Consider the following 24,488-nt stretch of genomic DNA (forward strand, 5'->3'; position numbering starts at 1 on the left):
GAAGAAAAAAAATGCATCTCCGAGCCGTTTTGAGCCAACATCATGCTAACCATATAGACTCATGATGTAGTCTACTAAAGCACTAAAACATGTGTGAACTGTTTTCAAAGTTGTCTATAATTGTTCAAACACAACCATCAAAAAAACTTAATCCTAGAAATTTTACTTTGGAGGGCAAAAAAAAGTTTTGGTAACTTATATTGTGCTTACATCTCAAGCCATGTGTCTCCCTTTTTTTTACCGAATAAGCGAAATGGATGTCTCTTCAAAAATATGTGGTCACATGACCAAATTCTTCTATGGTTTGCTAAACAACAGGGGTGGAACTACTTGTCCCTTGGCACAAATTACCCCACTCTCCTCTATTAGGTACATTTTTGTCAATGTTGTTTTGGATCAAAGTATAGCTGGTGTCGGACGGAAACATCATTTCATGTTTTTCACAAGCCTGTACTATTTGTCAGTCCACATGTCCAAACAGGTTTAAAATTATTATTTTGTTGAAAATGGCTTGCGCTATTTGATGATGTAATGCGAATGGTTGAACAAATGTGCTGTTTTGGGGGCCTCATGAAAAGTGACAATTTGGGTGGTACAACATCTGTTAATGTGAAACTTGTTCTCTTCAGGACAAAGTCATCTCAAAGATGGACTCTGCTGAGAAGTTGCCGAGACTCATCTGAGACGTTCTGCTAGAAGAAGCTCAAACCAGAACCTGACCAGACTGAATTGGGATAGCAATAAATCTTGGGTAAAAAGACAAATATTTGCTCATCAAGAGGCACTCTATCATCCTGAGTATCACCAGAGAGACCAAAATCCTTGACGCGTCTTGGAATGACGAATGTTCAGAACGAGCTTCTCAAAGAATTCTGGGGGAAGCTGCATGTAATGGTAAAATGGTAAATAATACTTCTCCACCTTGCAAGGCCCTCAAAGTGCTTTACATTTGACTTCTCATTCACCTACTAATGACGCAGCATCAGGAGCAACTGGGGGTTCAGTATCTTGCTCAAGGATACCTCGAGGTGGTCACAATGGCATGGGACCAAACCCACAACCTCTGGGTTGGGAGACAAAGGTCACCGCCTTGAGTTAATGGCATTAAAAACTGCATAGACTATCAAGGGTCCGACAGGGTTTTCTGCTGCTGTACCTAAAGACTGTGAACTTTTCAGTCGTGTGAAAGCGTACACAAGAAAGGCAACCCTGGCACAACATATGAGCTGTTAAACACAGCCATACTTGAATTGATTTCCTGAAACAAAATGGTCGATTACAGAAAACAATGACATTCGTCTCCGCATTAAAATGTTGAAAGTAAGAAAGAAGCTACACAGAAATGCAAATAGGCTTTGATTCAAAAGTTTTAACTGTTTTTGAAATAACAAAATTAAACCTTTCATGTTTACAGTACATGTGGAAAAAAATGCTTCCGATGAATTTCCCTCCTCTTTAACCCCACCTCTTTGGTCACCTCTATAACGCATATAAACCCCAGTGTGAGCTTTTATTCATATGAATGATCTCTATGACACGTTGAGGTCTAACCATGGCATACACAAGTAGGTGGGCAGAGCAGGGTTTGGCACTTCTGCACCTCTTCCTGGTAGGGTCTTTCTCCTGGGCTGAGCAGCCAATCTGCAGGCGCAGGGGAGATCCAGAGAAAGCCCAGCTGTTTAAGGATGGAGACATCATGTTAGGGGGAATCTTTTCCCTCCACAGTAGCTGGAAAGACCGACAGCACAGCTATGTACACAAGCCGCAGCCGCTGCAGTGCACCAGGTAAACGACCGAGCTCAGGTTAAACTGTATTCCTGCTTCATTCAACTGCCTGTGCCCAGTTTGAATTTTAGGGGGTTCCAGTTTGCCCTGGCCATGGTATTCGCCATCGAGGAGATCAACAACAGCACCGACCTGCTGCCTGGTCTCTCTCTGGGGTACAAAATCCATGATTCTTGCGGCTCCATTGCTGGAGGGGTGAGGGTCGCACTAGCTTTGGCCAATGGGGACGTAGACAGTCCTTTGGAGAATCTTTGCCCCAGACCAGCCCAAGTGCAGGCCATTGTGGGAGAGACGTCTTCCTCTCCTTGCATGGCTATAGCTACCACCGTGGGACCCTTTCGCATCCCGCTGGTGGGTAGAATTAGACCAAGGGGCTTTGTGCTTGCTATCTGAGTATTGTCAGTAATGCCCTCCTCTTTTCCTGCAGATCAGCCACTTTGCTACTTGTGCTTGTCTCAGTGATAAAGTCAAATACCCGTCTTTCCTGAGAACAATACCCAGCGATTATTACCAGAGTAGAGCCCTCGCTCATCTTGTCAAGCACTATGGATGGACCTGGGTGGGCGCTATCAGAACCAATGATGATTATGGCAATAATGGAATGGCCACGTTCACAAAGACTGCAAGAGGGCTTGGTATCTGTCTCGAGTACTCCGTATCTTTCTTTAGGACAGACCCACCAGACAAAATACAAAAGATAATCGATGTTATTAAGGCTTCTACTTCCAAGGTGATTGTCACTTTCCTTTCCCACATGGATCTGGATGTATTAATACACCAGCTGTCTCATCACAACCTGACTGGCTACCAGTGGGTTGGCACTGAGTCTTGGATCTTTGATTCCCAAACCGCAGCTTTGGATCAGTCACATATCCTAAATGGAGCCCTCGGGCTGTCCATCCCTAAAGCGCATATTGGCGGCATGAGAGAATTTATCTTGGATGTGAAGCGTCTGAATTCATCCGGCGATGACACATTCAGGCAATTCTGGGAGACATTATTCAACTGTCAGCTAGCGCAAACAAAATCATCATCCGGGAATCAGAGGGAGTGCAGCGGGTTTGAAGACCTCAGCGGCGTGCAAAACAGCTTCACTGATATGTCACTCATGCCTATCTTTAACAATGTCTATAAAGCAGTGTATGCTGTGGCCCATGCAATTCATGGTATTCTTGGCTGTAACACAAAATGCGATACCAGGGTGCAGTTAGAGCCATACGCAGTAAGTACTAACAAAATGTGCTATTTTGTTTTTTTACGCCAAATCGACAGCTAAATAGCATCACTGTGTATCTCACCTTAGATTTTACACCACATGAAGAAAATTCGTTTCAGAACTAAAGAAGGAGATGAGGTATATTTCAATGAAAATGGAGATCCGGCAGCTAAGTATGAAATTATAAATTGGCAGCCAACAGAAAACGGGACCGTCAAATTTGTCACGGTTGGTCTCTACGACGCGACTGCGGACAAACAGCTCAATCTGCATAATACGTCTCTGGTTTGGGCAGAGAACTCTCAGCAGGTGAGCTAAACTGCAATTGCCCGAGTTGATTGCAAAACGTGGTTAGGAGTTCCCATTCGTTTTCTTCATGCAGGTGCCTGTGTCGGTTTGCAGTGAGAAATGTCCGCCAGGGACACGCAAGGTCCTGCAGAAAGGAAAGCCCATTTGTTGCTATGACTGCGTAAGGTGTGCCGAGGGCGAATTCAGTAACATCACAGGTAAGTTATATGAGAGCAAGGTTCCCAAATTCCGGAGTCCTGCAGGTTTTAGATGTTTCCGCCCACTAGCACACCTGATTCATATAATCAGCTCATCAACATGCCTCATAATGATCCTGATCTTTAGTATCAGGTGTGTTGCTCGGCGGAAACATCTAAAACCTGTAGGAATCCAACCCTCGAGGACCGGAATTGGAGAACAAAGTTAGATGCACTCAGAGACCAAATCATTAGGTTTAACTGCAAGTCATGAGCTCTCATTTAAGACGTGTATTTTAAAAATGCCTTTCCAAAGTTGTGCATTGACACCGTTATAAGAGTGGTTCGCATGTCTTCCTCGCAATCAAGAGGTCCTGGGTTTAAATCTCAGCTCAGGCCCTACTGTGTGGAGTTTTCATGTTCTTTTCTTCTGGTACTCCGTCTTCTTCACACATTCCAAAAAATACCAACTTCATTAAGACTCTAAATTGTCAAAAGTTATGAACGTAAGGGGCGGTGGTTGTTTGTCTAAATATGATTGGTTGGCAGCCAGTCCAGAGTGCATCCGTTGGGATATGTTCCAACTCACCTGCGACCCTAATGAAAGAAGGTGCCACAGAAAATATATGTATGGATATATAATTGTTTTTTTTTTGATGACTCGCGCTTGCAGAGTTTCTTCACTCAATATAATGTTAACTTTTTTTGCGCGTATGATAATCAATCCAGAAGACCTTTACAAATGTTCTCGCCTGCATTTTCAGATTCTGTCACATGCACGCGATGTCACCCTGAGTTCTGGCCAAATGAGAGAAGAGACGCCTGCACGAGGAAGGAAGCCGAGTTCCTGTCGTACGAAGAAGTCATGGGAGCTCTCCTCGCCGTGGCGTCTTTATTGGGCTTGTGCTCGACCGCCGCCGTGACATGCGTTTTCTTCAAATACAGGAAATCCCCCATCGTCAGGGCCAATAACTCAGAGCTGAGCTTCCTGTTGCTCCTCTCCTTAACGTTGTGCTTCCTATGCTCTCTGACCTTCATCGGCCGGCCCACTGTGTGGTCCTGCATGCTACGACACACGGCGTTTGGCATCACCTTTGTGCTCTGCATCTCCTGTGTACTGGGGAAAACTGTTGTGGTGCTGATGGCGTTCAGGTCCACGCTTCCTGACAGTCATGTCATGAAGTGGTTTGGGCCTCTTCAGCAAAGACTCAGTGTCCTGGCTTTCACTCTCATCCAGGTGGTCATATGTGTCCTCTGGCTCGTAATCGCACCACCATTTCCTTTCAGAAATTTCAAGGAGTTTAAAGATAAAATCATCTTGGAGTGTGCTGTGGGTTCCGCTGTGGGATTCTGGGCTGTGCTTGGCTACATAGGAATCTTGGCTGTGTTATGTTTCGTTCTGGCCTTCCTAGCTCGCAAGTTGCCCGATAACTTTAACGAAGCCAAACTGATCACCTTCAGCATGCTGATATTTTCTGCGGTATGGATCACTTTTATTCCAGCTTATGTCAGCTCTCCAGGCAAGTTCAGTGTTGCTGTAGAAATATTTGCAATATTAGCCTCCAGTTTTGGACTGCTCATTTGTATATTTATTCCGAAATGTTACATTATACTCATGCAACCTGAGAAGAATACAAGGAAGAGCATCAGAAGTAAAGGGACAGTAAAATCCTTGTGAAAACGTATCGGAAAACAGTTTAGATTTATATAACAAGGTTATCATTAGAAAAAATAATAAATTCTATCAAAAATTAATTCATCAATTAGTCAGGGGGTTGTAGGATTCTTTAGTCACTTATGTACTTTGTAGAAATAAAATTCACATTTCCACTAACAACACATTTTGACTTGTTTGGTTTCTTCGGGTCTCTTGAGGTATGAGATGAACCATGACGACTTCTCCCTCCTTGGTGTATAAAGCCATGTTATGTCCTAGCAGGGCCGGCTGTCCTGGTCTGCACAGCGACACTATGTCAGTGTCAAGCCTGCTGATCTTGGTAATGCTCATCGAGAATAGGGTGGAGTGTGTGTGCCGCATGCAAGGACCATCACTCCCGCCTGAGCTGGCGCAGGACGGGGATGTTTTCATTGGAGGCATTTTTTCATTCCGCACTAGGCCGACTTATGTAGTTAATACATTTCAAGTGATTCCAGAGGTGCGGACATGTGAAAAGTATGTACTAGTGTTTAATACTGTTTGGCTCAACTCTGTTTGTCTGTTACTGAATACATTTCTTGTATTTGACATGAGTGAAGTTTGAATTTTTTTGCCATCTCAGTTTCAATTTCAGGGAATTTAAATTTGCTCAGGCAATGATATTCGCCATCAATGAGATCAACGAAAACCCTGACATGCTCCCTGGTGTCAAGCTGGGTTACAAGATCTATGACAGCTGTGGAACCATGAACATTCTAAGAGCTGCACTGGCATTGTTGAGCGGCCGTGACGGTGAAGATGAAAACTGCACAAAAATTGAGACAGCGCAAGCCATCCTGGGACATTCGGGATCCAGACCGACCATTGCATTTGCACCAGTTGTTGGACTTTTCCATGTTCCAGTGGTAAAAAAAAAAGAAGCTCTTTAGATGAATTCAATAGTAAATCAAAGTGTTTTTCTCAAAATGTCACCACCATATCATATTGTCCTTGTGATTACAGGTCAGCCATTTTGCTACTTGTGCCTGTCTAAGCAACAGAAAAGAGTACTCAACCTTTTTCAGAACCATTCCCAGTGACTACTACCAAAGCCGAGCCCTAGCAAAGCTGGTCAAGCACTTGGGCTGGACCTGGATCGGAGCCATAGCCGTAGAGAACAAGTATGGCCTGAATGGCATTGCTGCCTTCATCCAGGCTGCACACGAATACGGAGTGTGCATTGAGTATTTGGAAGCCTTCTCATCCTCTGGTCCACCTGCAGATCTGCAGAGGATAACATCCAAAATCCAAAGTGCTTCTTCCAAAGTGATTTTGGCCTTTATGTCTCACAGAGAAATTAAGTTGCTGGCAAAGAAGCTGTATGAGCAGAACGTTACAGGTGTGCAGTGGGTGGGCAGCGACGCCTGGATCACGGATCATTCCCTGACTGACAGCGAGGGGCACAGCGTCCTCGTGGGCTCGCTCGGCTTCACCGTCAGCAGGGCTCGGATCCCCGGGCTGGAGGAGCACCTGAGGGGGCTCCACCCCTCTCTGTTCCCGCACAGCCGTTTTGTGCGAGACTTCTGGGAGGATGTGTTCGACTGCTCCCTGAACACAACCCTGACGGGACGACGAAAGCCCTGCAGCGGCTTGGAGAGTTTGCGAGACGTCGAGTCGCCATTCACAGACGTGTCCGAGCTGAGGTTTACTAACAATGTCTACAAGTCCGTCTACTCGGTGGCCCATGCTCTTGATGCGCTACTCAAGTGCGAAGAAGGGAGTGGGCCCTTTTCTGGTGGGAGTTGTGCTAATCCTGCACAAATTGAGCCATGGCAGGTGAGGAGTGAATTAGTCATAATTTCAGGCGATTTTATTTAGTTAGCACTTTTTACTCAAAGTACCTAATGAGTGCAAATACAATGTTTTTGTGGCAAAATATGTTATTTGAGTGTTGCAGCAAGAGTTTGTTTGTTTGTGGTCTCCTATGGGGTTCTGTAGGGCCCAAATGGAAACTGGTGGATATCAAACTAGTTCAAATGGATTTTAATACAGTATATATGTTACACCTTTCGGCAGGTCCTGGAATATCTCAGCACGGTGAACTTCACTACTCAAGAAGGGGAGAGAGTATATTTCGACAGTAACGGCGACTCGCCAGCCAGATACGAACTGGTCAACTTGCAGATAACAAACCGAGGCACCATGGAAGGTGTGACGGTGGGCATTTATGACGCTTCCCAGGCGGGCAGCCATCAGTTCATCATGAGCAACATTCCAGTGGTGTGGGGTAACGGACACTCCGAGGTGAAGCCGGTTGTTTCTGAGACTCGACATGTGTCTGCTGTATGAATATTTGGAATGGGTTTTTGTGGCAGGTCCCCGTGTCAGTGTGCAGTGGAAGCTGTCTTCCGGGAAGCCGCAAGGTCCTTCAGAAAGGGCGTCCAGTGTGTTGCTATGACTGCGTCATGTGTCCCGCAGGAGAGATTAGTAATGCAACAGGTAATTCAACCATACCAACATAAAAAAAAAAGAAAAAGGATGTTGATGTCCAATCAAACACTGTTCTATTTTCAGATTCTATACACTGCATAAAGTGCTCGCCAGAATTCTGGTCTAACAATCGCAGAGATGCCTGCATCCCAAAAGAAATAGAGTTTCTGACATATGGTGAAATTCTGGGAACTCTTCTAGTCTTGTTCTCTGTGCTCGGAGTGTTCCTGACCACACTGACAACGATAGTGTTTTATTGTCACAAAGAAACGCCACTTGTACGTGCGAACAACTCGGAGCTGAGCTTCCTGCTTCTCTTCTCCTTAACTTTGTGCTTCCTGTGCTCATTGACATTCATCGGCCGGCCCACCCAGTGGTCCTGCATGCTGAGGCACACAGCCTTCGGCATCACCTTTGTGCTCTGCATCTCCTGCGTTCTGGGGAAGACCATACTGGTCTTAATGGCTTTTAAAGCCTCGCTCCCAGGAAGTAGTCTCATGAAGTGGCTCGGACCCACGCAGCAGAGACTCTGCGTGGTGGTGTTCACTCTCATCCAGGTGGTCATCTGCATACTTTGGCTAACCATCAGTCCCCCATTTCCGTTTAAGAATATGATAGTCTATCAAGATAGAATCATCTTAGAGTGTCAACTAGGCTCAGCTCTGGGTTTCTGGGCTGTGCTGGGCTATGTTGGAATCCTGGCCATTTTGTGCTTTGTCATTGCTTTTTTAGCACGGAAGCTTCCCGACAATTTCAACGAAGCTAAGCTAATCACTTTCAGTATGTTGACATTCTGTGCAGTTTGGATCGCCTTCATACCTGCTTATATCAGCTCTCCTGGCAAGTTCACTGTGGCTGTGGAGATATTTGCTATCCTGGCCTCCAGTTACGGGTTGCTTTTCTGCATTTTTATGCCCAAATGCTTCATAATATTGTTTAGGCCTGAGAAGAACATCAAGAAACACATCATGGGAAAGTCAAATAATAGTAAATAATAAGCACTTATTAAATGTGCAGCGGAGTTCTTGTGTATCCAAGTTTAATATCCCTTTTTTTCCAGAGCAAATATAATCTCTGTTTGCCATTGAAAATAAATGTAATCAGTCACCAGGATCAGTTTATTCTGTGTTTTGCCCCCCCAGCCCCTTCACCAATAAAATGTTGAAAGTCCCCCTCATTGAATTAATGCATCATTCTATTTTCCGAACCACTTATCCTCACAAGGGTCAGGGGCATGCTGGAGCCTATCACAGCTGTCAATGGGCACAGGCACGGGGAGAACATGCAAACTTCCCACAGTGTTGTGTTGATGTAACACATGATTATTGTAAACCAAGAGGGGAGAATATTACGATAATATTACGAGCGATTTATAGAGATTGTCATCCATTTATAGGCTTCCATATGGTGCAGTTAAGCCACAATGTTTCTGATTTCCTGCAGCATCAACAAGTGATTTCAAGATCTTAGAAGTAGGGAATTAATTGGACTTAATTAAGTACACTATGTATTATTTAACTCGATTAGATAAGTGGAAAAACCATGTGGCACCACTGTTTCAATGTGGCTGAGGCCTGCACAATCACATCCACTGCAGAATCCCTCGACAGCTTGTCTCAAGTTCAGATAAATAATGATGCAACAGGACAGCTTGTACATAATACAAAAACAACAGAGGAGGAGACCAGTGGGAGATGAAAATGTCCTCATCTGTTGCATGCGGAACCTTTTTACCCGAAGGCGCCGGCCCACGGGGAGAGGACAAAAGGTAGGAGGCAAGAAATGAAACAATGTTGCTTCATTCTTACACAACAACATGAACAACAGGTGGCATGTTGCCTCCAGCAGAAAACAAAGAGTCCATGTTCATTAACACCCCAATCACAACATGCTTGTCTACTTTATACCAATTAAGAGCTTGCTTGGATCTGTCATTTGTTTCCTTGGCTGTTTTTTTTACCCCAATTTTGACCTGAAGGCACTTTTAATTAGGTGCACATTTAGTCACGGTTGGACTATATTTTATTTATTTTTATCATTTGATTATTGTGGAAACAGTGTGAGGAAGACCCTTTTCGGTTATTTCACTTTAATTTTCACTAACTGGGGGTGTAATGGTCAGGTGACCCAATCCTTTCATTCATATACAGTGCACCCATAAACCAAAACGTCTTCATAAACGGTGATACTTCCTCATGAAGGTGCATCGTAAATATGTAGCATTTATGTGGTGACGGGCAGACGATTGTGCCAAAAATTGACCGAACTACCGCCTTCAAAATAATGTCCCAACACACTTTCCCAGCATTCTCTGCCACACTTTCACGCGCACTCCTGAACGAATTCTTCCGTGCTCCTTCACGGCTATCTTCATGTTGTCCATGTCTTCGAAGCGGTTCCCCTTAATGACCCCTTTGAGCTTGAAAAAGAGGAAATAAAAACGGCTTGGCGCCAGGTCAATTGAGTTGGGAGGTTGCCCCAGCATGGCAATGTTCTTCTCGGCAAGGAAGTGTAGGATGCTCAGGCCATTGCGAGCAGGCACGGAGCTATAGTTGTCCTGAAACAACTTACCGTTTCTTGTTCACTGAATGAACCATAAGGCGCAGGATCTATAGTCTCAGTTTGAAATAAATCTTTTGTGACACTCGTTCTGAAATTTTTGTGACACCTCATTTTTAGCCCTGTTTTTAGTATTGGAACGTGGGTCCCACAGACCCCGAACGCCATACAAGGGTTAAAAATAGCGCTAACGACTTTGTATTTTTAGTGCTGTTCCTCCATTAAGTTGCTAGCCATTAGCAGCTAACTTGCTGTCAACTTCCACCACACACAATAGAAATTCAAATCTGCAAATCAAAGGATCTCACGCGGCTTCGTCTGTCCTTCCTTCCTTTTCTCGGTCTCTCCTTTGGTCTCTTGAGGCCTCCCTGATTTTATGTTTTTTTGGATTTGTTGGGGTCTGGATGTTTCTTGGGCTGGGGAGGAGTTCTGGTGGGGGGTGTCTGGTCGGTGCTGGATTTCACCTTCCTTGGTTTTCTTCGGTCCCCTCGGGTCTCCTGGTGTTCGGTTTAGGTGAACGGTATGAGATTTTTTCTAATAGGTTTTCTGGTGAGCTAACAAATACACGCACGCACGCACGCACGCACGCACGCACGCACGCACATACACATACTCACCCACACAAAAAAAAAAAAATATATATATATATATATATATATATTTAAAAAAAAAAAAATAAAAAAAAAAAGAGCAATGATGATGACATTTCCGAATGAACAATACTGAGCTCTAAAAAAAAAAAAAAATAAAATAAAAAAAAGAAAAAAAAAAAAAAGAAATTCAAATCTGCCTTTGCATCATCTTGACAAGTTTACCAACCTGCGTTTCCAGCATCAACCCCAAAGAAGCCTGTTGGACCTCGACTGGAATCGTCCATCTTGCTGCTGTTAGCTGCCAAGCCGGCTGGTTATCCCTCGACTGATACTCCCCCACTAACATGGTGGAGAAGGGAAAAAAAGAGATAGCTTAAATAATCACAGACTGGTGCAAATGGGCTATATGATTTGTTTCGCAAAAAGTTGAAAGTACAGGAAAAAGAATACCAAGACTCCTAAACTGACACAACATAATGCAATACCGCAACGATTAGACACATTCGAGCATTCTGCGTGTTTCGCTAAGAGATGGATGGATATGAGCTACATGCTCTGTGAACATCAAATAATCAATTACAAGTGGAACATCCGATGTGTATTGTTGTCACGCGAGTTCCTCAAACTTGGTGCTTAGAGAATGGCCATCAAGGTTGCCTCCTACTCTCTATAAAAAGTCAGCCCCCCCTCACGAGAAGGCTGACTGTGCCAAAGACGAAGCTCTGAGATGACATCAGTGGCATTGTTTTTTTTGGCACTGCTCACTTGGAAGGTGTCACCTGGCTGCTGTTCTCAGCTCTGTGGCCATGTCCACTGTGAGGGTTCTAACGTGTTGCCTCATGTTCTCTGTAGAACTAAACTCACGTGTGGCAGGTGAGTGACATTCTGTTTCTTTTTTTCCATTTTTACTGTACCGACATTTTTCTCAAGGATCTGGACACTAACAAAAGAATAATCTGCAACGCAGCAATACCTAAAAACAAATTTTCATTCTTAAATTCCAAAGTAGCAGATCTCATGTCACTGGAATTAGAAGCAAGGCACTCTCATCGTATTAAATCTCATTCTGCTTACATATTTTGAAAATGATGATGCTGGTTTTCGTTCCTCCTCACCTGTTCAGATTTCTTCTGAAGAGTTCTGTCCGCCATGGGATCTTCTCAGGGAGAAATGCTACTTTGAATAACACACATCTTGATGGGCCTCTGATGCACAAAGATCTGACGAAAGCACCTGCAAGGAAGCAAAAACGTTTACAATTATTATGTTTCCAGCTGTGTCAGGTCAAAGATTTCCCGTTGAGGATCCATGTGAGTAATAGAATCATGCATGTATTTCCCTTATGAACAAAATGCACTTACGAGAATACTGTATGCATTTTTGTGCATTTTGTCCTCAGTGCAAAAAAATGCAGATCATCACAGCGCACATCTGACTCACGGCAGGTTAAACTCTTGCTCCATCAGACCTCCAAAATGTGGACTGCAAACCTGATTTCTTGATTGACCAAAACATTTTCAATTCAGTTTTATGTGAATTTGTGCTCCAGCCTGGGGACGGAAAGATCCCCGTGTCCTGGCGGCGGCAGAGAGGTTTGACACCGGGATCTGCTGTGAGCCGATTTTGCCTCAAAATTTCCTACAGATAAGACGAAATCATTTTAAATTCTGAATAACAAAGATCTTTACATAGATAGGAATCTTTTAGTTTTTATGAATAGTGCCATCCAGGTCATTGTCATTCAAAAGAGTTGAAAGGAGGCAACTGGACTCTTCTTGGCTGTTGAAGAAGTTTCATCTTTAATTCATGAAATTTTGTTTGAAGTTGTACAATTTTACTGCATGTGTTCAGTTCAGTTCAATATAATTTACTGTCCCCGAAGGGAAGCTGGTCTTGCAGACAGGATAAAATACAGTGAATAGAATCTGAAACAGTCAAGACAATTTGCACACACAAAAAAAAGTACACCATAAAGGCGGGACAGATGAGAACACTCACTTTAGTTATTGTATATGTTGATCAACATTTTATTGCTCTGGGGGCAAATGAGTCTCAGTGTGGCAGGTGCCATTTTTCACTGCATCAAATTCAATTATCATTTCCCCAAATGCAGGTCCTGTCAGCAACACATTATCCAAAAAGTTCCTTTCTCACAAGAGCAGGTAATAACAGACGGGAAGAGAAGGCAACATGTCAGTAAAGATCCGGTTAAATGTGTTAATTTCTCCTCCACAGACGCCATCAAATTCAGCCCAGCCAGAGAGGAAGGTTGGCTGCCCGCCGGCACCAGCAGATGGGTCGGGAGAGTGTTTCTGGCTGCCGTCTTGCTGGCGTGGCTTCACATTACCAGGTTGAAAATGTCACCGATCAGAGTTGGCAACGCCACCGTTGTGACATTTATTTCTTTCAAACTGTGCTGGTTTCCACCATCAGTCACCAGTCGTCAGTCCTCCCAGTGGTCCTCGATAGCCTTGGCCGCCTGCCTTAAGTATTCTCTAGGCAAAAGCCCACTTCTCCTCATTTCCTGTAGGGCTGCTCATTGTGTCATGAAGTGGTTCCGACCCATTCGGCGGCAATGTCGAGCACTCCCACTCACCCTGCTCATTCTCTTGACTCTCTGCCTTCATTTTCCAGCCAAGAGTGACAAGCACTGGTTTGAAGACATATTTCTTGGGTCAACATTGCAACTCTGGACTGGGTTGGAGCACACTGAGTTTGCGTCTCATTGGTACTGTTTGTTTACGTCCCTTCCCACAAAGCTGCTCTGCATCTGCACTCAGCTGACACCCATAAGCATCTTCTTACATGTGCGTCTGGTAGTCCGTGTGCACAGCTCAAGGGTACCAACGATGTATGTGCTGGTTATTAAGATAAATCAAGTCATATGACTATGTTGCATTGCAAAACAATGTCACCTTCAGTGCAAGTTAATATTTCACAACATTCATTCATATCTGTTCATCTGTTGTTTATATCTTGTACATTTGTATGTCTAAAATATTTTGAGTTTCTATAGCAGTGCTGTGTTATAGAATATTAGTGTAAAGAAAAGGAAAAAATAAGCGCATCAGTCGGTGTGGCTATTAACTTCAAGATTCCATTCAAAATTAGAATGGTTACAAATTAAAGTAATTAAAAGTTCTGTTTCTTATCTTTTTTTCTGTGCTTGTGCATGTTCTAAAACCACTGAGAAATTACGCCTCTTTGGCACACATACAGTAACGGGGTAGATGCCACGGACTTCCGACTTCCGGGTTTCGCACATCAGCACAGTTTCCGGCCGTTTCTGCTGGCCGCGTTCCAATACTCGCACCCCCACCCCTGCGCCCCCCCAACCGCGCAGGGCGTCTCAGCTCTCTTAAATGCTTCGGCCAACTGAGACATACGGACTACACACTCTCACCAGTCAACGGGAACGCGCAACCAAGGGGCACACAAACCGGAACCGGAAAACAAAGCTGATGTGTGAAAAAATGCAAGTCAGAAGTCCCGCCTCCTCCGTGGCATATACCCCATTAGATGGGTGACTTGAGCTAGGCCGTTCGCTATGGCCTTCCCTATGGCATGGAGTCATGCATGGTTACATGGGCAGGCAAAGTCACCACACTTTGTGGGCATGGCTAAGAAATCATAAGAGCAGGAATCGTTTTGGACAGGCAGAGCCTCTGCATCTGTCAGAAAAGGCTCCACGGCCGTGTCTGATCTTTTTGGCATAGAACTGAAATATCCAGTCTTCTGGTAGTCACTGTTAGGATCAGCAAACATTAAAAGATAAAAGATCCAGCGGAGGTTTCCACGGAACTTTTCACCTCTAATAATCATTTCCCTGATGCTTTCTCACATTGTGTAACAAAGAATTACGGCTGAAATCAATGAATTGCAATGGCAGACAAAAAAATATATATTAATTTAAAACGTACAGTTGAGCTAAACATCACTTATCGACACAAAAATGCTATGAATCGTCACCAAAATTCACAAGCACATCTCTACTCATGTCAACTCCGCCTGAAAATATGAAAACAATTGCCACAGTATTTTGGATTTTATGGGCATTAAGCTTTTGTCTCAGCATGCAGTACGCTCATAAGTTTACATACCTCTAGGGTATGTAAATGTTCAAGCACAACTGTAACATGGCCTCTCAAGTAAATTATCATTGTGATACTGACATGGTCACATGGCTGAGATTATTATACATATATTTTTAAAACGTTTGTGAGCGCTAACATGAACCCTTAATCACTTTAAATAATGGTTATTATTAATTAATTAATAATTGTTTTAGTGATTTTCTTTGTGAACAAATTCATGTCATTTGACAAATAGGTTTCAATTACCATGGAATCCTCGAAAGTAGTTACTTAAAAAACTGAAAGTACATAAAACATCATCATAAGATAAGCAATTTCCCCATAAAATGTCATGATTAACCTGTCTAAGCACCATTAAAAAAATAACCACTGAAAATCATACAGTATTCATTTGGGAATTGGCAGAACAGGCAAGTTTGTTGTTGACGTCGTTATAAAAGGTCAGCACCCAAGGTCAGTGTTGCATCAGAGAAGAGGAGGGTGGCTGACAATGGGGCGGTTCATTGTGATCTTCATCAGCTTGCTAGCAACGACCAAGACAGAGAACCAAACGTGCAAACTGATTGGGCAGACAGGCTTCTTGGAGTTCTCCAAGGAAGGCGATCTTCTGATAGGAGGGATTTTCTCAATGTCAAGCACTCGAACACTCAACGATAATGACTACGAGGCGGTCCCACATTCATACTGCACCAAGTAAGTGAAAATGTAAAGCACACATTTTAAATCCACATTTTTAACGCTTGAAATGCTTGAAAATTTACAGATGGAACGACAGAGAGCTGAAGTTTGTCCGCACTGTGATGTTCACGGTGGAGGAGATCAACAGGAATATGCAGCTCCTTCCGGGGGTCAGTTTGGGCTATCGGATCTACAACGGATGCGGGAGCGAGAACCTTATACGAGCAGCAATAGAAGCCGTCAGCCAGGAGGAGTCTGCGTGCAGTGGTCGAATCCAAGCCCTCCTCGGCCACTCATCCTCCGGAGTTAGTGAGGATATCAACATCCTTCTGAGCCCGTTGTCCATTCCGCAGGTGAGGTGCTTCTCGCGACCCCGAAGAGCATAAGAGGTCTAAAAAATTGAGAAATTAAGGTGTGTTTCTTTATTTCACTTGAAGGTCAGCCATCTTTCAACATGTGCGTGTTTGTCAGATAAGAACCTCTACCCAACTTTCTTCCGAACGGTGCCGAGCGACCGCTTTCAGGTGCTGGGCCTGGTGCAGCTCATGAAGTATTTCAACTGGCGCTGGGTGGGGATCGTTTATTCCTCAACCTTGTATGCCGATAAGGGCACAGCTGAATTCACAGTTGAAGCAATGAAAGAGCACATTTGTGTTGAATATCGCCTAGTTTACTCAAAGACCTCTACAGAAAACCATGATGCCATAGTGAAGATGTTGAGGGAATCGTCATCCAAAGTGGTCCTACTGTTCATGTCCTTATCTTACACCAAGTCCTTTTTATCCAAAATGGCCAGTTACAACATTAGTGGAAAGCATTGGGTCGGCAGTGAGGCATGGATCACACAACAGGACCTTGCTTTCGTGGAGAGGAGGAACATACTACAAGGGGCGATGGGCTTTGCCCTCCCAGAGGCGTCTATTCCCGGGCTGGGAAAGTTCCTACTAGACTTGAAACCATCGGATGAGCCTCAGAGTGGCACAATTAAGGCTTTCTGGGAGAAGTTCTTTGACTGCAGTTTCTCTCCTTCCAACACCTCAACCCTGTGTACTGGTGGTGAGGACCTGAAGACCATGTCCAGTGACTACACAGACGTGATCCACTTTAGGGCAGAGAATAATGTGTACAAAGCAGTGTATTTGGTTGCATATGCACTTCATGAATTGCTGAAATGTGAAAATGGTGCCAATCCAATCACAGGAAATTCCTGTGTAAACAAAAGCCAGGTCCAGCCAAAGATGGTAAATATAAAACATACAGTATCTGTTTTTGCATGTGAAAAATATTTGTATAGGTTTTTCTATTTGCTCAAATTTCTTCTTAGGTGTTGGAACACATTAACTACGTGAATTTCACAACCCAGAATGGGGCCAAGGTATCTTTCGATGAAAATGGCGACTCTGTGGCGCAGTACGACTTGGTCAACTGGCACATAAGAGACGACGGCTCGGTCGAGATTGTGAACATTGGACGGTACGACACGTCGTTTCCAGAGGGTAGAAAGCTTCAGCTGAAAGAAGACGCCAAAATAGTTTGGGGAGGAAACAGCACAGAGGTAAAGTGCTGAGCTTTGTGGTCTTTTTGAAACGGATGTTACTGGATAACTATCTCCTATCCCCGCTTTGGTTTGTCTTTCCAGGTGCCACGATCTGTGTGCAGGGAACCATGTCCTTCTGGGACCCGCAAGGCCACCAACAAGAACAAGCCTGTATGCTGCTTTGACTGCTTCGAATGCCCCGAGGGAACAATAAGTAATCAGACAGGTGGGGGATTCAAACTGCAGTCTGTTCTGTGCATTGGAGCAAGCTTCAATCATTCAATTACGTGTGTCATTGTGTGTTTCCAGATTCTCCCGACTGTTTGGCATGTCTACCAGAATTCTGGCCCAATGCTAAGAAAGACCGTTGCCTTCCAAAACCCACGGAGTATCTTTCTCATAAAGAGATCATGGGTGCGCTATTGACCGCATTAAGCTGTGTTGGTGTGTTTTTAGCTTTGCTGACATTCATCATATTTCTGACCCACAAAGAGACTCCCATAGTCAAAGCCAACAACTCTGAGCTGAGCTTCCTGCTGCTCATCTCCTTAAAACTATGCTTCCTCTGCTCTCTGACCTTTATTGGACAACCGACCGAGTGGTCCTGCATGCTGCGCCACACGGCTTTTGGCATCACCTTTGTGCTTTGCATCTCCTGTGTTCTGGGAAAAACTGTAGTGGTGCTCATGGCTTTTCGAACCACATTTCCTGGCAAAAATATTCAACTGTTTGGGCATGTCCAGCAGAGGTTGAGTGTTCTGGCTCTCACTCTGGTTCAGGTTATGTTCTGTATCATTTGGCTGTGTACAAATCCACCAACCCCTGCCATGAATCTAAACTACTACAAGGAGAAGATAATCCTAGAATGTGCACTGGGTTCAGCTATTGGGTTCTGGGGTGTATTGGGTTACATCGGACTTCTCGCTCTCTTGTGTTTTATTCTTGCTTTTCTGGCCAGGAAGCTGCCAGACAGTTTCAACGAAGCCAAGCTGATCACTTTCAGCATGCTGATATTCTGTGTAGTGTGGATCGCCTTCATCCCGGCCTATGTCAGTTCCCCTGGCAAGTTCACCGTTGCCGTGGAGATTTTTGCCATTCTGGCCTCCAGTTTTGGATTGCTGTTTTGCATATTTTTTCCAAAGTGCTACATTATCATCTTTAGGCCAGAGAAAAACTCCAGAAAACATCTCATGGGAAAAATACCATCAAGAAAACTTTAAGTGTCCCTTCATTCAAATACTGTCAATGTATATTAATAAAAGCAGGTTGAAGTTCTAACTTGTACTGTTTTCATTTCAAAATGATCTTGATCTGATGACATGGTCCATGTCTTCATGAATAAGCCAACACATCTCAGGATTTCGCAGACCAGGTCTCCAAAGTTAGTAATTGCACCAAAAGTAAAGCACTCTGTGAACATTCGTCGCCAATTAGCAAGCTTTGTACACAAGCACAAACCCCCAACAAATGACCCCAAGTCCTCTACAAACATGAAACGAACCAAAAACAGTTTTCTTTTTAATAATTTGATTGTCAGTGGTTAGGGTTAGAGCTTGTTCGTTTGAAGAAAAGCAAATGCTGCCATATAAATACGGCGACATCAGGCGGACCTCACTAAATCATACAATCATCAGTCTTATCCTTTGCCCCCCCCACCCCACCTATACTGTTACAATAAACTTCTAAGAAGTAATTTTACATCAATATTGAACTTTCGCCCAAAGACACATAATTTCTATAATCAGTTCTAATCATTATTCTCATGAAGAGTAATGAAAAATGTTGTTCTTTGTATTCTGTGAGCACACACTGATATGATTATAACACCTGATGGCTGCCCCCATGGGCATTTCCACTGTCTATTAAGAGAACAGGTTCATTTGCATCATATAAGAGCAGAGGCCACGTCTCTCTTAAATAATGCAAAGCAAATATGCTGGGCAGAGCCATCCTCTTGTCCTCTCTCTTGTCTATTTTGCATTTTGACACAGTGAGTAGCTGTGAGCTGTTGGGCAGGTTCAACATGCCCAGTCTTTTACTGAGAGGAGACATAATGATTGGGGGCATTTTCCCGGTTTTTAACAAAGAGATAGGCAGCACTTTGACATTTCAGTATAACCCTCCTGGCGTCAAGTGTGCAGGGTGAGTTTAATAACTTCTGAATAGTCCATCGACCATTCACTGATTCATCGCAGTTTTTTTCTTTTTAGGTTTGACCTGCGAGCTTTTCGATGGACTCAAGTGATGGCATTTGCAATTGAAGAGATCAACAAAGATATGACACTCCTGCCAAACATATCGCTAGGGTACAGGATCCTCAACTCTTGTGCGTCTCCTACTAACACTTTACGTGCTGCTCTAACACTTGCTGGCGGAACAGAAGAGACAGAACACGGCTCATCTTGTCTCCCTGCAATATCTGCACTCATAGCTGAGTCCGGATCTTCACAGTCTCTTGCTGTCGCTGGGACACTTGGACCGTTCCAAGTACCAATTGTGAGAGTTTTAATGTCTTACTGCATTGTTTGCTGTATGTGTAATTTGAATTGAACTTTTCTTGGTTGTTTCTGTCTTGTAGGTGAGTTACTTCTCAACATGTGCCTGTTTAAGTGACAGATCAAAGTATCCTACATTTTTTCGAACAATTCCCAGCGACCATTTCCAGGCAAAAGCTTTGGCGGCTCTCGTCCAACGCTTTGGCTGGCGGTGGATCGGAGCCATACAGTCAGACAACGATTACGGGCGTCACGGGGTTCTCGCTTTTAAAGAAGAGGTTAAAAAGTTTGGCGTTTGTGTGGCATTTGTCGGAACAATACTGCGGACATACTCTATGGAAAAGCTCCAGACTGTTGTGGAAATGATCAAACAATCAAGCATTAAAGTAATTCTTGCTTTTGTACCCGAAGGTGACTTTTACCCTTTAATGAAAGAGATGGTTAAACAGAACATCACAGGGATACAGTGGATCGCCAGTGAGGCCTGGATAACCGCCGCTCGACCGTCCACCCCGGAAATATATCGCGCTTTCGGCGGCGCTCTCGGCTTTGTGGTGCCCAAGATGGCGATTCCAAAGTTGAAGCCGTTCCTCGCGGGCATCAGCCCTTACACAGACGCGAGCGCAGCATTTGTGAGGGAATTCTGGGAGATAATGGTAGGCTGCAAAGCTGTTCTACAAGTGAAGCAAGCCGACGCCTCACAAGAAATATGCACCGGCAATGAGACATTACTAATGAAAACCCAGGATGTTTTCTTCAATGTCACCCAGCTCAGAGTCTCTTATAATGTGTACAAGGCTGTCTATGCCATCGCACACGCTCTGCACCGTCTGCTTTTCTGTCAATCTGCTAGTGAAAAACCAGCAAGACCATGTATGAAGGTGACAGACATTCAGCCAAAACAGGTGAGAATGAAAAACGTTTTCTTTACCATTTATGAACAAAAACTGCTCCATTGTGACTCAATGAGCAGGAAGATACTGGGTTCAGATTACTTCTGCTACGTCCTCTTCTTCCATGGTTGAAAGAAAAAATTCCCGGCTTCCAGCATCACCTCTGGGATTTTGCACATAGGACCCAGTGTAAAATGCATGACTTATTTAAAAAGTTCATTTCAGGTCTGTTGTTTCTCCCCCGAGGTAACCTATCACCTCCAAAGGGTAACATTTAAGAATCAGTTTGGTGATAATGTCTTCTTCGATGAAAATGGTGACCCGCCGGCTTCTTATGACCTCATCAACTGGCAGCTGAGAGACGGGAAGGTGAAACACGTCACACTGGGTCACTTTGCCTTGGCTGATAACGGGGACTATGAGCTCAGAATCCAGGAGGAGGAGATAGTGTGGCGGACGGGTAAAATGGTGAGTTGGTCTGTTTTTATTATTTTACGCTTAGGGTCTGGTTTTGCACTCGCACTACGTACTTAAGTAGAAAAACTGAATTGTGTGCGTTTAAAAAAAAAGACAACAAATCTGAGCAGAAGAACTAATTCAAAGTACAGAATGAAATGTACAAAAGTATACAAAAGTAAGTATACAATGCCAATTTTGATAAGTAGGCACAAGGAGAAAAAATTATTTAGCACGCTTATGCTGATACAAAAACAATAAATACATAAATGTGTACACAAGTAAATAAATCAGGAATTTGCTAGAATTGGATCATCTTTTATGCTATTAAAACAACAAGTTTTCATACCCTAGTCAGTGTTTAGCAAAGGGCAAAGCTAATTAGCTTTAGCAAAGCGTAAGGTTAAATTAAGTAATGATAGCGAATGAAAGCGTGAATACAAAAATATACAGTATAAATTAACTAATTTAAATTCTCACAGTTTTTTTTTCAGATCTGATGGATATTTTTTGAACTTCTTTTTTGAACTTCTTGTAACTGACAACATTAAACAATTCTTTTAAATCAGGCCATGTGGATGGAGAAACTCTTGAATTTTGAATCTGCAGCGGTTGTCATTAATGCTCTATTGACTACACTACTCCAGTCCCTGATTTTGTCCGCCTTGTAAAAGCCCCAAGATCTCATCTTTTTTCACGCGTTGTCCTCATCCGGACCGTTGACATTGAAAACCAATGAGTCTGCGTCATTACTTCCCAAAACTGCATTTAAAGCGCACCTTTTTCAATTCCCCAGGTTCCACTAGCAGTGTGCTCTGTGGAATGCCCGGTGGGGACAAGGAAAGCTCAAATAAAGGGAGAACCCATCTGCTGTTTTGACTGTATCCCATGCGCTGATGGTACTATAGCCAACACGACAGGTGTGTGTCATACCCCAAGAAGCACCATCTCAGATGCGCAAGTTAAATTTCGCCACCCAACAGGTGCAGCGGATTGCACGCCCTGTCCACGAGAGTTCTGGTCCAACGAGAGGAGGGATGAGTGCGTTCCAAAAACCATCGAGTTCCTGACCTATGACGAGCCGATGGGCGTAGCTCTGACCGTCGTGTCGCTGCTGGGGGCCTCGCTGTCGCTGGCCACCATGCTCATCTTCATCTACTTCAGACGTACCCCGGTGATCAAGGCCAGCAACTCTGAGCTGAGCATCTTCTTGCTGTTTTCTCTCTTTTTGTGCTTCCTTTGCCCCCTCACGTTCATCGGCAGACCCACGGCGCGGGTGTGCATGCTGCGCCATACGGCCTTCGGATTGACGTTCGCACTCTGCATCTCCTGCGTCTTGAGCAAGACGATTGTGGTCGTGACGGCTTTCAAGGCATCATTTCCCGGCAGCAAAGTGGCGGGAAAGTTCGGGCCCACGCAGCAGCGGGTTATAGTTTGCTCATGCACTCTGGTCCAAATACTAATATGTGTACTTTGGCTCAAATTAAACCCACCCTTCCCAGCTACGGTTTTCAGATACAGCAATAAGATCATTTTAGAATGCAACACTGGCTCTGAAGCTGCGTTCTACGCGGTGCTGGGTTACATCGGATTTCTTGCAATTATATGTTTAGTTCTGGCATTTCTAGCAAGAAAGCTGCCGGATAATTTTAACGAGGCCAAATTGATCTCATTTAGCATGTTGATATTTTGCGCGGTCTGGATCACCTTCATCCCGGCGTACGTCAGCTCTCCTGGCAAGTTTACTGTTGCTGTGGAGATATTTGCTATTTTGTCTTCAGCTTTTGGTTTACTGGTCAGCATTTTTGCACCTAAATGTTACATTATACTAATGAAGCCAGAAAAGAATACCAAAAAGCACGTCATGGGGAAAATGTTTAATACCGGTCCTTGAGATGAGTGTAATTTAGTAACTTTTTACATGTATGCAAAATGATAATAAAGATGCACGAATGTGTTGTGGTTCAAGTGGAAATGTGAACAGTATAACCTAATGACTAATTATGGGCTTAAAAAAAAAATTCTGTTGACTGATGTTCCTTTGATAGTACGCATTGTTTCAGACTGATTCAACAAGCTGAAATCAATAAGAAGGGTTGTAGAAGCCAGTCAAATAAAAAACAGTTTGGTTTTAGCCGCAGGTGCTTGTACTCAACGGGTGGAGATGAGCTTGTTTAACTCCTAGTGGAGTAGAAACACCCTTGGCGAAAGCAAATCTATGCAAGTTTTTTTTTACTTTCTGCACCTGGATTCTCCAACCCTGTCAATAAGGGTTCGGATTTGGCTAAATCTGACCCAAACCAAACCCTTAAATAAACGCGTATAGAGTACACTGCATACTGTATATTGTATATTGTAGGTACACTAGCTAATGGGATACAACACAAGTGCTGAATTGAACATTCTAAATTTGCAAAGGTACTTTTTCATTTTGATTAATAAGAACACTGCCTGACACTGAGAGAAGTTTCTAATATTTTGGTGAACATATTTAGCTAAGGTAAATAATAGGGTTGTCAGTCGATTAAAGTTTTTAATTGTAATTAATCTGATTACTTCAATAATTAACTCATGATTAATTGCAAATTAATCACACATTTTATGCCTGTAATAAATGTACAATAAAATGTAATGTACAATAAAATGTTTTTTTCCTCACAGTTTTTCATACTCTTGTTAACATAAAAGTAGAAAAATATGTTAACCTAATGCTAATATGGTGGCATCTTTTAGTTCATTTATACAGTAATTTCATAGTAATGTAATTCATCAAGTTGTTTGAAGTTAAAGTTAAAAAGATGTACTATACTTAAAAAAAAAAAAAGAGTGTGTGAAACATTGATTTGTGTTGAGGTCATTTTTCTGCCAGTAGATGGCATAAGTGTTTAATGTTGGACATGATGACAGAGTGCAAGGGGCGGACATTAATCGAGCGTTAAAACAATTAGTTGTGTTAAAGGAACATTAAACTAAATCGATATTAACGTACTAATTTTGACACCCTTAGTAAACAATAATGTAGGAAAAACTTGTTAAATTAAATACAACTTTTATGCATTTTAAAATGAGAATCATTTTCGACATTTTCACTTTTGAAAGCTGAATTTATTTATTTTTTTAAGATTATTGCCCACTTCATTCCAGCTGCATGAAAATAAATTCATGTGCTTCTGCCTCCCAGTGGATAGCCCGTGGAATATCCTACCTGACTGTTAAATGGGCCATATGGAAAAAATTGTTTAATAGCTTGTAAATATTGTAGGTCAGGACCCAGGATATTCTGGCCAGCCTGGAAACACCTTGGGATCCTTTTTTTTATTATTATTATTTTTTACACCTTGGGATCCTTACGGGAAATCAAGGCTTGCCTGCTGAGGCTGCTGCCCACATGACTTGACCCCAGTTAATATTATGGCACGGAAACAAAAATGTCACAAACACTGTGGTTAAATAATAATTTTCAGACCTCTAAAGTGAGATTGGATAAGTGGTTGGGAATCACTATGGCATTAACCCAGCCCATGTTCTATATCCTGATAGGAGGTGCTCGAAACAGTAAACCTTGTGACGA

At 43.3% G+C, this 24,488-nt stretch overlaps 4 protein-coding genes across 4 annotated transcripts; all 4 read left to right on the forward strand.

Annotated features, from left to right (window-relative positions):
- The first annotated feature begins 1,591 nt into the window (after nt 1-1,591).
- LOC147171386 (extracellular calcium-sensing receptor-like) lies at nt 1,592-5,164 on the forward strand. Its single transcript, XM_086080813.1, has 6 exons — nt 1,592-1,785; nt 1,845-2,136; nt 2,213-3,007; nt 3,089-3,310; nt 3,384-3,507; nt 4,251-5,164. The coding sequence occupies exons 1-6, from the start codon at nt 1,697-1,699 to the stop codon at nt 5,162-5,164; spliced, it is 2,436 nt and encodes an 811-aa protein (XP_085936939.1). The 5' UTR covers nt 1,592-1,696.
- Nucleotides 5,165-5,799: 635 nt separating this feature from the next.
- On the forward strand, nt 5,800-8,607 carry LOC147171387 (extracellular calcium-sensing receptor-like). The gene is made up of 5 exons (XM_086080573.1): nt 5,800-6,048; nt 6,146-6,958; nt 7,199-7,426; nt 7,498-7,621; nt 7,697-8,607. The coding sequence occupies exons 1-5, from the start codon at nt 5,800-5,802 to the stop codon at nt 8,605-8,607; spliced, it is 2,325 nt and encodes a 774-aa protein (XP_085936699.1).
- A 2,963-nt stretch (nt 8,608-11,570) lies between these two features.
- LOC147171388 (extracellular calcium-sensing receptor-like) lies at nt 11,571-18,293 on the forward strand. The gene is made up of 11 exons (XM_086080814.1): nt 11,571-11,637; nt 12,314-12,376; nt 13,000-13,061; nt 13,524-13,604; nt 13,686-13,714; nt 15,393-15,551; nt 15,622-15,889; nt 15,974-16,777; nt 16,861-17,091; nt 17,176-17,299; nt 17,383-18,293. Exons 1-11 carry the CDS (start codon nt 11,571-11,573, stop codon nt 18,291-18,293), a joined length of 2,799 nt encoding a protein of 932 aa, XP_085936940.1.
- An 818-nt stretch (nt 18,294-19,111) lies between these two features.
- On the forward strand, nt 19,112-22,811 carry LOC147171389 (extracellular calcium-sensing receptor-like). The gene is made up of 7 exons (XM_086080815.1): nt 19,112-19,215; nt 19,284-19,569; nt 19,652-20,473; nt 20,708-20,929; nt 20,964-20,969; nt 21,714-21,837; nt 21,901-22,811. The coding sequence occupies exons 1-7, from the start codon at nt 19,127-19,129 to the stop codon at nt 22,809-22,811; spliced, it is 2,460 nt and encodes an 819-aa protein (XP_085936941.1). The 5' UTR covers nt 19,112-19,126.
- Nucleotides 22,812-24,488: the final 1,677 nt, after the last annotated feature.

Source organism: Leptonotus elevatus, chromosome 7, assembly GCF_054856555.1.
Source record: "Leptonotus elevatus isolate MCC_2025b chromosome 7, RoL_Lele_1.0, whole genome shotgun sequence".
Classification (NCBI taxonomy): Eukaryota; Metazoa; Chordata; class Actinopteri; order Syngnathiformes; family Syngnathidae; genus Leptonotus; species Leptonotus elevatus.